The following is a 13,656-nucleotide window of genomic DNA, read 5'->3' as shown; positions in this document are numbered from 1 at the left end:
CCGTAAATCTGTGTCCCCTGGTAACTGACCTCCCTGCCAGGGGAAACAGGTCCTTCCTGTCCACTCTATCTAGCCCCCTCATAATTTGCACACTTCAATCAAGTCACCCCTCAGCCTCAGTTCCAGGGAAAACAACCCTAGCCTATCCAATCTTTCTTCATAGCTGTAACCTTCAAGTGGGGAGGCGGGAGCGGGAACAAGGCGGGGGGAGAGGGGACAGAGCGCAGTGGGGGGGGGGGCAGGAGAGTGGGGACAGAGCGCGGTGGGTGGGGGGGGGGGGGAGCAGAAAGTGAGCGGCCGGAGAGTGGTGGTGGGGGGGGGGAAGAAGAGAAAGCGAGCAGTGAAGTGCGAATGGCCGGAGAGTGGGGTGGGGGCGGAGGTGGAGAAATTGTCGAGGCCTGGAGCGAGTGGCTGAGGGGTGAGTGGGGCGGGGAGGATAGCTGAGTGAGGGGGAACGAGTAGCTGATGACGTTTTCCCGCGCATGTGTAATTAATCATAGCAAAGACATAGTGAGATGCTGCAGACACGCAGCCTAAGCGCAGGAGATCATTTGCACATGTGCGCAGCTTGGAGCGCTTTGATGACATCGGCAGGCTGCTGCGTTGTCAGGAGTCACTGTTTTAAGAAAATGTTGGCAGGAATAATGCACTGTTTATTCTAGTCCCACTTCTCCACAGGTCACAACGTATATTTAAATTTTCCCACTTACGGATACGGTGAACCATATACTCTATTTTACCCAGAATAAAACACACCAACCACGTTTCTTTAATAAACCACAAAATTATCAGTTAATTACAAAACAAGTCTTAACCAATAATGAAGTAACACATATACACACACATTGAAATATTAAAACCCCTTATTTATCTTAGCCGCATGCACGCATATTTAACCAGAAAAATAAAAGGGATTTTTGTTTATAGCGCTGTTACGAAAGTAGACAACAAAAAAACACTTAAGCTGAATACTTCTCCTTGGTTTTGGTTTGACATCCCAAATCCCAAAGGCTGTCACTGGGATCTTCCGAGAACAGTTCTTTCCAGGCATTGTTGAAGATCAGTTTGGGTAGGCTATCCAAGAAATGCAGCAAACATTCCAGAAGTCAAGCCTTCTGACATCTATAAATCTTGGCCTGCCCCCTTTTTGTAAAAATCTCCCTAAGTCAAAAACTACACCTACTGGGTGATTATCCACTGACAGGTGCCTTCCAGTAAGACTTGTTTACAAGCCAAGTCCAGGACCCTTCTGGTGACTTTTTCTAAAAACACAAAGTTCAGCATTTCTTAAAGATTCCAGATGAATCAGTGTCCATAATTCAACTGGAAGTCCTTAAAACATAATTTACAATAAAAAATAGAAGTACTCTCATAACATAAAGTACAACATAAAAGGCTGGTTAATAAAATTGAGGCTTATGGAATAGAAGGGTCACTGTCCACTAGGAGAGGAGAAAAGATGAACTGGTGTCTTCTCTCTTAACAGACTGATCCCCAACTGACTCAAAACAATATTCAAACCGAAACCAACTCTAGACCACCATGAATCTTGCCGTCACTTCTCTGTAAACAACTCCCATAGTCAGAAGGCACCTATTGTTGACTTAGCTGAAGGCATGTGACTTCCAGTAAGTGTTTTAAAACAAAGTCCTTCCAGTGACCTTTTCTTAAAAAAAACAAAGTCGAGCATCCATGGACTCACTTCAGTCTCAATGAATACATCTCCATAATTCTAAAACATGAGTCCTCAAAAAATATTTAGAAATAGAAACACTTTCATAACACAGTAAACAGTGAGTCATGGTAAATGCCACGTAAACTGGAGGATGCTAGACTGTGGTGTTCCCCAAGGGTGACTGCTAGGACCACTGCTTTTTTGCTATATATAGATGACTTGGTTGTTGGAATACAGAGTAGAATTTCAGAAATTTTCCAATAATACGAAACTTGGAGGAATAGCAAACAGTCAGGATGATATGAACTGCCTGCAACAGAACATGGATAGGCTAGCAGAATGGGCAGACAAATGGCAGATAGCATTTAATACAGATGAGTGTGAGGTAATGCATTTTGGCAGAAGGGATAGGGTGAGCCAATATAGACTAAATTGCACAGTTCTAAAGAGTGTGCAGGGACAGAGGGACCTGGGGGTGCATATGCATCAATGTTTGAAGGAGGCAGGACATACAGAGAGAGCAGTTAGTAAAGCATATGGGATCTTGGGCTTCATATATAGAGGCGTTGAGTACAAAAGCAGGGAAGTTATGCGGAACCTTTAATAAAGCTCTAGTTAGACCCCAATTGGAGTACTGTGTCCAGTTCTGGTCACTACACTTTAGGAAGGATGTGAGGGTCCTTGAGAGGGTGCAGAGGAGATTTACCAGAATGGTTCCAAGGATGGGGGATTTTGATTAGGTCAGATTGGAAAAGCTGGGGTTGTTTTCCCTGGAGCAAAGGAGATTGAGCGGAGATTAGATAGAGGTGTACAAGATTATGACAGGCTTAGAAAAGGTAGACAAGGAAAAACTGTTCCCATTAACTGATGGTAGAATGACTAGGGAACACCGCTTGAAGAATTTGGGCAAGAGATGCAGGGGAAATGTGAGGGAGAACATTTTTACAGAGTGAGTGGTATGACCTGGAAATTACTGCCCACGAAGGAGGTGGAAGTGGAGACAATGATTTCAAAAGGAAATTGGATGGGCACTTGAAGCAAATGAACTTGCATGGCTAGAGGGGTCGACTGGGCGAGTGAGACTGACTGGATTGCTCTGTGGAGAACAGGCATGGATCCGATGGGCTGAATGGCCTCCTTCTGTGCCATAAATGACTGTGACTTACAAGGACCCTCTGTGCAGCCTGAGACTGCCTTGCTTTTTGTTTAGAAATGCATGGACTTGAGAATCAAGCAATGGGACCCCATTAAACCACATCCATGCCTAATCATCATTGGAATCAATCAGAACTGTAGGACATAGATTTATTTTTTCAGTTGCTACCATGTTCAGATTATTACATCTCTTACCCTCACAAAAATGGAGGCCATTTGCCCCATCATTTCTATGCTGGTTCTTCAACATGGATAAATGTGAGGTAGTAAATTTTGGTAGAGAGAATAGGGAGGTCACTAATTCCTTAGAAGGTGCAAGACTAGCTTGGGTAGAAGGACAAAGGGATCTCGGAGTACAAATACACCAATCTCTAAAAGTTGCGGCACAGGTTCGCAGGAATAGAATTGGAAAGTAGGGAGGTTATGCTAAACCTGTATCGAACCTTGGTTAGACCCCACTTAGAGTACTGTGTGCAGTTCTGGTCACCATATTATAGGAAGGATATAGAGGCATTAGATAGGGTGCAGAGAAGATTTACAAGGATGATACCAGAAATGCGTGAGTATGCATATCAGGAAAGGATTGACAGCATGGGTCTCTCTTGAAAAGAAGGTTGAGGGGAGACCTAATAGAGGTTTTTTAAAAAATTCTGAGACATTTTGATAGAGTGGATACAGGGAGAATGTTTCCACTTGTGGGAAGAGAATAACTAGAGGCCATCAATATAAGATAGTCACCAAGAAATCCAATAGGGAGTTCAGATGAAACTTCTTGTGGGGCGGCGCAGTGGTTAGCACTGCAGCCTCACAGCTCCAACAACCCGGGTTCGATTCTGGGTACTGCCTGTGTGGAGTTTGCAAGTTCTCCCTGTGTCTGCGTGGGTTTTCTCCGGCTGCTCCGGTTTCCTCCCACAAGCCAAAAGACTTGCAGGTTGGTAGGTAAATTGGCCATTATAAAATTGCCCCTAGTATAGGTAGGTGGTAGGGAAATATAGGGACAGGTGGGGGTGTGGTAGGAATATGGGATTAGTGTAGGATTAGTATAAATGGGTGGTTGATAGTTGGCACAGACTCGGTGGGCCGAAGGGCCTGTTTCAGTGCTGTATCTCTAATAAATAAAAATAAATAAAAGAGTGGTGAGAATGTGGAACTCGCTACCACTGGGAGTGGCTGAAGTGAATAGTAGAGATGCATTTAAGGAGAAGCTAGACAAGCATATGAGCGAGAAGGAAATAGAGGGTTATGATGAGGACAGATGGGAGGAGGTTCGAGTGGACTGGTTGGGCCGAATGGCCTGTTTCTGTACCATTTATCCTAGGAAATCACTATCCAATTAGACCTACTTCCCTGTTCTTTTCCCATAGCCATGCAAATTTATCCTTTTCAAATAAATATCCAATTCTCTTTCAGAAATTACTATTGAATCTGCTTCCACCATACTTTCAGGTAGTGCATTTCAAATCATAACTGGCTGTATAAAAAGAAACTCAAGTCCCCAGTGGTCCCACCATCAGTCCACCACAGAAAATACTTTAGAATATGTTGTCAAGGACCTGTAATTATTTTTCTCCTTGGATTAAAAACAAAGTTAACAAGAATTTGTTTAAAAAAACAGTGCACCTTTAAGGGAGAGACAGTTCTAGAGATACAATGTGCCACAGCTGCATTTTTGGTACCCTGGGCAACAGCAGGAGAGGTCACATGATAATGTTTCCACTTGGCTGTGTGTGGAACTGGCAGAAACTAGTTAGTTTAGAGAGACTTTCCAGTGAAGCGTACTGAAGAGAAAGAAGTTATTTCCACTCAGCAGAAATTCTACAAGGAGCTACAAGCCAAGTTAATTCCCTGAATAAAGAAGAAAAGCCTTTTTCAAGAACTGTTTGTATTGCTATGCTCATCGTTCAATGAATTGTTTAATGCTTGTTGCAGTTGAAGAGTTGAATGCCTATCTTCTGAAGGATATTTTCATCAAATCCACATGAAGACTTCGAGTGGCCTTTGACTATTTCCACATTAGAAGACCTCATCCACCAGGAATGTAACCTACAAAGACTTACTTATTTTACTTATTCTTAAGAGACAGCTAATTTTTAAAAACGCCACCTTTTTAAAAAAAATGATTAACTACTGTTACTTTTGAATGTATGTGTGTGAATGGGGAGTTAGATTAAAATAAGAAGTTATAAGGTCTTTAGACATAGGTTTATCTTAATAGTGTTTAAGATTTAGTTTTTTAATAAATAGTTAATTTGTCGTTGTCTAAAGATACCTGGTTTGGTCTGTTTCATTCTGGGGTTACTAGAATGTTTAATTTGGCTGTTTTCCGATTGGGTGTGAAGCTTAATAATATGCTGCGACCTGTGGAGTGACGGGACTGAATTGACAGTGCGTTGCTCCCGCCGCGGTCGTAACAATTTACAGAGTGTTTAACATTTAAATGAATACTCTATAGAACTGCTCTGGAGTCTGACAAACCCTAATAGTCAAAAGTAGGTCTTTTTCTAATAAGTGTTGAATTAGCAGTTGCAATTTACCTGCTCTCATCAATTTTTGTTTAGTACTCACAGGCTCCAAAAAAACCACAGTTATTATTAACACTAGGGTGTAATGTTGTGACTAAGGTTCAATATTTCCAACTTGTGGGCAACAGGTTAAGTTGTAAACTTCCGTTTAGCTGCTCAGATTCATGTTTTAGTGCCTGTTTAGTTTCTAACACTTATTGATTAAACGTTGCTATAATTAAAAGAAATAGCAAAAAATGGCTCAAAGATTTTCAAATGGATAAAATTCACATATGACTCTTTACTGCTTAAACCCTTCTACACATCATGAAGATCTTCAAACACACCCATTACCTTCAAATGTCACTGTATGACTGATGGATTAAAGGAAAGAGTGCAAGGAATTTGAAGCGACCTACTCTGTACAACACTTTACCACCTCTATGGCAATGCTGCGAGAAGAGAAAATCTATTAGTAACATCACAGAGTTCCCTGCAACACTGATACTGCTATGAACACTCACGGCAACAGTACCTGCCCATAACTGATATAGGGGAGTCTGTAGGATAACCTCCAACCAGAATTATTTCAAAATAGTTTTTGGTCAGTCCATTACTTTTCATTTTCAATCCAAATGTGGCCATTTATTAATCTTTAAGTTGGGAGGATGGGAGATACAAACTCATGTACAGCCATTAGCACTTTCTGCTCCCTATTCCCAATTTCACGGATTCAGTCTTAAACTATTTTTGGAAAGTGAAAAAGTAGCTGATTTGTTGACCCGAATGATCCAGAGTGTATGTTTTCCTGCTCTTCTATGCATGCAGACCATGCCTGGTCTTTTGCTTAACTGGACTATATCTGATCTACATGCATGGACTAGTCCATACATTGATATTGGGATATTCTCAAACTGCCAACTCAAGATTAGTTGATATTGTTTTCAAACTTTAGTTGACAAGTACCTAATGTGAAAACGTTGCAATGTTAAATGTCTACTTGAACCACAGAGTTAACAGTGACTCATTCTGTGCAACACAAGTTAATACAATGCCGTCGCCATCCAAAGCCACAAGTGCATCTGTTGCAGTTTCTGAGAATAATCCCAAAACAAAAAGATGTGGCATCTTTTGTTAACTACCCCTGTGTTTGGTACTTTTCCCATTTTACTAAAGTTACAATTTTAGAAATAAGCCTTGACTTGCAACATAATAACTGCAGTGAAATAAGGTTCATGTGAATTAAATAATGACTGAGAATCTGTTTTTCATTTAAAATCAGTAAAGAACCCTAACTAAAAGGTTTATAATTTTTTTGATAAAATGTGTTCTGCGTAAAGTGTCATGCAAAAAACAGATGCACAATGTGTGCATGCCAATCTTGGTCAGAGCCTGCTTTATATTTTCAAGTATAAACTTAGGCTGACTAATATTTTTACTTTGCAATTTGAATGCAAATTACCTGTGAAATGCAAATTTGCATTGCAGAAATATTTGAGTGGGGAATTAAATTAATCTTTGGCTCCATCATGTGGCCAAATATTGCACAGCAGAAAATATGTGTTAAATGTTTTGTAACTTTGTTTCTTTGATCTCTCTCTCCTCTTCCCCTCTCCCTACCCCTGCATACACAGACACAGACACACATACATTCTGTTTCATTAAATCCTTCTTCAGTTTCAAGGGCAAACTGCCCTTTTTTCTTGGCAACCTTTATTACTGCTCACTGTGTGCTAAACACCATCAATAACTACACAAGCTGGATAACGACTCCCAGACCAATGAAGGTCTGAACTGGCCTTTAGGAGGTGCACAAGAGCAGCCTTCAAGATGTGTCTCCTAGTTTTCCCTCCCCTATTCTATAGGGAAGCTCCTGGCCCTAACCAGGCGCTTCTCTGAATAGGGGTACTCAATGGGTGTAGATGAACCAACGGTATAGCAGATGTTCACTGGTGCACAGGTTGTTGGTACAACAGGTTGGGAAGTTAGTATTTGAAAATTCAGTATTTTAGGTTCACCCAGACTTCTCTCACCTAGGTAATCAAAATGTGCTACAGTTTTTGGGTTCTGCTCAAATACAAGTTGTCAGAAAATATGTCGATCACCATTTTCTTTGTCAAATTACTTTATGAATGATTGTGGTGAATAAGGTGAGAAATGTCAGAGCTGGGGGATGGAACGTTAAGGCACTTTTTGCAACAAATATTTAATGCTCGTTTCAATCTTGAGGTTCTGCACCACAGGTATTGACCACGCACGTGGGTTACTAAGTTAATAAAAAATATTCTACAGCGTGTTATCAGCTTGAGAAAGGGGTCTCAGGCTCCCCTTTTGCCCCTTCTCTGATTTGACCGCAACAGGGTTTATTCTGTTAACACAGTGATTTAGCTTACCATCTCAGTGAGCACTTGCTCACTGTTCCTCTAATTATAATTGTAAATGAACCAGTCAGGTTTTCTTGAGTTTAAACAAGAAAAATGTAAGTTTATTAACCTCATCACTGTAAGCCAGTTAAAATTATTAAAATACACGACGCATCCATGCTCGCATTCATACGAGACACACACACACACACACACACACAAATAGATACAATGGAATTCAAATACTGAGTTTGTGTCCTTAGTTGACGTTAAAGTCTTGAAGTCCTCGCTGGGTCACGCACAATTCAGGCTTGCTTCTCTGGTTCCGGAAGACCGAAGAGAGGCCTTATCCGTCCTCTTGGTTGCTGCCTATGAGGGTCTGTAGATTTGAGATTCAGCTGCAGCTGATGTGCCCCTGGGACTTTGCTGGAGAGGGAGACGGGAGAGAGAGAGATGTTCCTTCCTTGGAGGTCAGTTACTGTCTTTCCTTTCTGAGGCACAATTCACAAACTCAGTTACATAGGCAGGTATGTCAAGTGACCACCTTTTTGATTGAAAGTAGAAGTTTCTGGAAGGTTTTTTGAAATTCAAAGTTCTTCGCACATACTTGTTCTGGGGGGGGGGGGGGGGTGGGGTGGGTGTTGGCTCTTTCAAAGTCAAAGAGTGTCGATGGCTTTTGACCACTGCTATTGACAAAAACCATTCTAGGTAATTGAATCAGAGCGCACCCCTATATGTTCTGGCTAGGCTAGGTAATTACCTCTGTCTCACAGCTGGCTTTTGCCATCTTTAGCTGTTCTGCTTTTTAAAAGTTATTTGTAATAATGTCCAGTAAAAGACCTCAGGCAGAGTTCCATATGACAAAATTAATATTTTTCCATTTGGCATGTGGGTTTTCCATCACAAGCTAGATAATAAAAGGTTACCACTCAGAACATCGCTGAAATAGCGGTGTCATTCCATTCAGTCACGTGGGACGTATATTAGACTGTTTTCTCCTGCAGCACACCTTTGTGTTCTTGACTGATGGCACATCTGCTGGCAAGACAGGCATTGCTTATGGGTCCTTCTCTAACCACATAAAAGAAAAACAGTTTGGAGTTTGAGGAGGTGGTTGATTGTGGGAAAAAGATGACAATGGTTATTTTCTTTCTAGGATGATTCTGAAGTAGTAAATGGTTTTGGAAAAGGAGAGTGAGACTCAAAAGTGCTTTATGTGATGCAGCCAGATTTGGTGATGGATGGCTAAACTAGTTCTACACCAGATACATTCCAGTTTGCACCCCTTGGACTCTAGGAAGTGATTGTGGGAGCCATACCAGGGTGAATGACCAGGGTGGGAGAGAAAGGTTTTGTTTCACTGGGGAAAGGGCAGCAAAGTTGTAAAGGGAAGGATGTGATTGAGCAAATTGTTGGCTATTGTGGTGATTGGAGGGTGAAAGGTCGGCAGTTGGAAATTTGAAATATGCAGCAGTAAATAAATTGGTGAAAAGGATTTCTTGAAGGATGGATGCAGAAGGGAGTGACATTGAAGTGAGGGGTGGGGGAGGGGGATTAAGTGGGTTGAAGAATTAAAGGAAGTAGTTGAAAATTACTCCACCGCCAAAACCAACAGTGTTAAAATTGCAGATTGGTGGGAATGGAGCGTTTACATTTTAATTCCCCCCTTGCTCTGCTTCTGCTGATCGAGAAGAGTTAAAATTGCCCCGACTGTGTTTGTATAACTCCTAAAGCCAGTATTGAAACTGAGACCCCACCCTATTTCCTTACCAAGTGGCTCACTGGGGTAGATCATGACTGAGTGATTGGGTAAAACGGGTGACAGCTAGCTTGATTTACAGTTCTGTTGAAGTCGAGTGTCTATCTGCTATGTGAATTCTTCTGCTAAATGAATGGGGATGAAATTCACCTTGGACAGGGACACAAAACACAATGGCAGAATCACATCTGCCATTGACTTTGGTGGAAATGAATATTGGGTGGTGTGTGTAACAGATGGGAGATGCGATTCTGCATGTCTTGTGTCTCTACCCAAAGTCAGTCTCATCCTCCCAGAAATGGGGAATCTGGAACCATTTCTACATGTTGATTCAGTCCTGTTACATAAAAATTAACCCGCTGCCCCCGTCCAGGCTCTTTTACACCCATGTTGCACACCTGTGTGTGCAATAACTCTTTACATTTCTGATCAATCAAATTACAGCAGTAAGAAAGTGTATGAAGCCCTAAATGTTTTTGTATTAAGGAAATCTTGCCTTCAAAGTTTCCTCTAAGCTGTGCACGTGCATATCAATCATGAAGGAACCATGCAGGCTGTTCACAAGGTCTCCCCTTTCAGACACTGCACAAAATATTTATAGGTGCCGCGCGTTGAAATAAACAGGCCGCACATAGTAAAGAAAATTTAGAGGGATCATTGATTATAATTCAACACTACTGTGAATTAGTTTAGTGTGTACCGCGATATGCAGAACAGATAAATACACAGCACAGAATTCATCTGAAATGTTTCTTGTTGCCTCAAAGCTACAATATGTTCAACAACAACAACTTGTATTTATATAGCACCTTCTGTTAAACACCCCAAGGCACTTCATAAGAGCATTAGCAATCAAAGTCTGACACAGCCATAAAAGGAGATATTAGGACGGGTGGCCAAAAGCTTGGTCAAAGAGGTCTTTAAGGACCATCTTGAGGGAGGAGAGAGAGAGATGGAGAGATTTAGAGACGGAATTCCAGAGCTTCGGGCCGAGGCAGCAGAGGCACGGTAGCCAGTGGGTGGAGTGATTAAAATTGAGGATGCTCAAAAGGCCAGAATTGGGGGAGCACCTAGATTGTGGAGGGTCGTGGGGTTGGAGGCGATTACAGAGAGAAGGGGGGTGGGGAGTGGGGGGAGGGGGTGGCGGCGGTGGTGGTGAGGCCATGGAGGGATTTGCAAGCAAGGGTTTTAAAATTGAGGCACTGTCAGACCGGGAGCCAGTGTAGGTCAGCGGGTGATGAGTGAACGTGACTTGGGGTGCGAGTTAAGACATGGTCAGCAGAGTTTTGGATGAGGCAAATGCAAAAACACATTAATACACAGCACAGGATTCATCTGCGGTGTTTCTTGCCTCAAAGCTACAATACCTTTAATACAATGATATCCCAATAAAGATACAATACAAACATTAGACTGGGCTTGAGCAGGGAGTTCTGCTAAACCCATTCTCACACCCTTGGACTCAGCTTACCATTTTCACAGTTTGGAGAGCCGACCCACTCAACCAGCTGCTTGGCTTCAGCGGCAAGCAGCCGCTCAGGTCCTGGAGGGGCCAGAGTGCTTTCTTTTCTGAGGTGCTTGGACTTGTTCGCCCTACAACGAGGTAGAGAGTGCAACAGATCAATTCACTGGAACATATTTCAGTGCACGGATCTCAAATATCGGTGCATTCTTAAAAGACGAAAGTCACACTTCACGCATGTTGAGATCCTGGTGTTAAGTGAAAGTGACACCCTGGGAGGGACAACAACGACACAGAAGTGCTGTAGAGCAATATACCACTAGCTGAGACCCACAAAACATTTGCGGTCATATTATCGTCTTTATTACAAGAGTACTTCTTTAAATACAGGATTTCTAGTTATTCTTTCACCAAAGACTTTAACAGGATCAAAACTTTTCACTCTAGAAAATGCTACATAAATCTGTCCATGTGTAAAAACAGGCCTCGGAATATAAATACAAATTTTATCAAGAGTCTGGCCTTGTGACTTGTTTATAGTCATAGAATATGAAAGTCTAATTGGGAACTGTTTTCTCCTGAGTTGAAAAGGCATGTTTACATCTGATGGGCTCAATATTATTTGAGGAATAAAAATCTCATCCACGCACCATGCCATTCCATCCTTCCCATGCCACCCCTCCCTCCTGTACCATCTCCATCCTGCTCTTGCCATCCCCATCCCTCAATGAATTCCAACCCATCCCTCACAGAAACAATGGCCGGAATTTTACACCAACCCAGTGAGCCTGATGGTGGCGGGGGGGGAGGGGTGGCATAAAATGGAGCGGGAAGCTCCGGGAGGCCTTCCCGGCCCACTCCCACCTCCGCCCCATTTAACTTAGGCCACGGGGGCGGGGGGGGGGGGGGGGGGTGGGTGGGGGGGGGAGAAACGGTAAACGGGACTCGAGACGCCCCCCCCTTCCCCGCAAATGACCAGCCTTGCCTCACTGGGCCACGACCAATCTCCCTGGCGAGGCAAACTGAACTTGCCTCGGTGCTGACTCCGTGTCCTCGGCTGGGCTGCAGTCCCAGCAGTGGCCACCGCTCCCGGTGGCACTGCTGGGACTAAGAGCTGCTGGCCTGATGATTGGCCAGCAGCTCAATGAGGCGGGACTTCCTCCCTCAAGCGGGTGAAAGTCCCGTCTCTGAACAATTAAAGCCTGGGGACCCGTAAAATGCGGGTCAGATCCCTGGGCTGGGCGGATGCGGATTCGCCACCGACATTTACTTTACGTCATTGGCCAGCTCCCGTCCGCCCGTCATAAAATCCAGCCAGGGTAACTTTGTTGTTGGGTTCCCTTTCTGCTGTTTTTTGTTCTTCCCCCAGCTCACTTTGCCGCTGCTGCCACCAACCATTGGTTGCCGCAAGTACGTCATGTGATCCAGTCCTCTGCATGCCCCCTGTGTGCCTGGCAATGCCTATTAAATAAACTCACCAACAGGTGCATCCCTCAACTGACTAATCAAAACAGTCCAAACAGACACATACTGAGTATTATTATAGATTATATCCACATTATTTTAATAGTGTCGAATAGAACATATGGGGGTAGATCCTGACTTTGCACCATAGTGTAAAGCAGGTGATATGAATCGGCACCTGTTTTACATCTCGTCTGATTTTTGTTTTCACTGATTTCATTCCAAATAAAACTTGGCTAAGATGTAAAGCCAGCTGTCAACTTTCCATCATCCATTTTATGATCATGTTGGGTAGATTCCTGAGTTGTAGCTGTACTGGAACAGATTGGCTAGTTCTGTAGCATAAGTCTTCAGCACGATCGCCGGGATGTCCGTGTCCATAGCCTATGCAGTATCCTGTGCACTCAGCCATTTTTTGACATCACATGGAGTGAATTGAATTTGCTGAAGACTGGCATCTGTGATGCTGGGGACCTCAGGAGGAGGCTGAGATGGATCATCCACTCAGCACCTTGGCTGAAGATGGATGCAAATGCTTCAGCCTTGAACATAGTCATGATCTACCCCAGTGAATGTTGAACTCTTGATATCCCTTGAAGGCTGCATTCTGACACCTGAGATTGAGTTTCCTCCTGTACAGTAACTTTTGACATTGAGATCTCAGTAAATCGGGACCAGCAATGCAATACAGTGATATATTCATGAGGATGGCTGATATTGATCCTACACCATGTGTACAAGCTCATAACCAATGGTTTCATTTTCCACCTTAGTACTCAGTATCAGCATGAACTTTACAGAATAGGCACACATTTGCTATCAGAAATCTTGTACATAATCTCAGTGCTGACCATAGCATATTCTATTAATTACACATGTTTGAATTATAATAACACTTCTTTGTGGCTTTATATCGGTGTGAAGATGTGAAAACCATCTTTAAATTTCTTTTGGTACAATGTAGAATTTTGCTCATACGTCACGATAAGATGTGTTAGGTTGTATTTAACTACTTACCCTTGGTCAGTTCCTGGCAGAGTGGCAGATGTTAGAACCTTGTGTACTTTCTGCAGAAAAAGGAAAATAGTACTGCAATTTTTCGAGAGGAAAGTAGACAAAATTCATGTTCAATTAGAGGTAGGATGTCAGTTCTGTGGATGCTATGTTTCCAGTTGTTAGACTTCCCTTCTGCTCTTGACACTTATCACTTAAAAAGCAAAATCCCCTCTCTGCAAGCCAACAAGGCATGGATAACCACCCCCCCCCCCCACCCCACA

General features: G+C 42.9%; 1 protein-coding gene across 2 annotated transcripts in view; it reads right to left on the bottom strand.

Moving 5' to 3' along the window:
- Nucleotides 1-13,656, bottom strand: part of si:dkeyp-72e1.9 (syntaxin-binding protein 4) — a 108,589-nt gene that overhangs the window by 3,354 nt on the left and 91,579 nt on the right. The window contains exons 19-21 of one of the 2 annotated variants that reach the window (XM_068056373.1): nucleotides 13,397-13,446; nucleotides 10,925-11,046; nucleotides 7,830-8,185 (exon numbers count right to left, since the gene is read on the bottom strand). In XM_068056373.1, coding sequence (XP_067912474.1) covers nucleotides 8,166-8,185; nucleotides 10,925-11,046; nucleotides 13,397-13,446 — 192 coding nt within the window. In that variant the 3' untranslated portion in view covers nucleotides 7,830-8,165. Of the gene's footprint in view, nucleotides 1-7,829; nucleotides 8,186-10,924; nucleotides 11,047-13,396; nucleotides 13,447-13,656 lie in introns of those variants that run through there. The other variant, XM_068056372.1, reaches the window with a different exon arrangement.

This window comes from Heterodontus francisci, chromosome 24 (genome assembly GCF_036365525.1).
Source record: "Heterodontus francisci isolate sHetFra1 chromosome 24, sHetFra1.hap1, whole genome shotgun sequence".
Classification (NCBI taxonomy): Eukaryota; Metazoa; Chordata; class Chondrichthyes; order Heterodontiformes; family Heterodontidae; genus Heterodontus; species Heterodontus francisci.
Note: the sequence above shows the minus strand (reverse complement) of the source record. Positions and strands in the feature narration are given on the sequence as shown.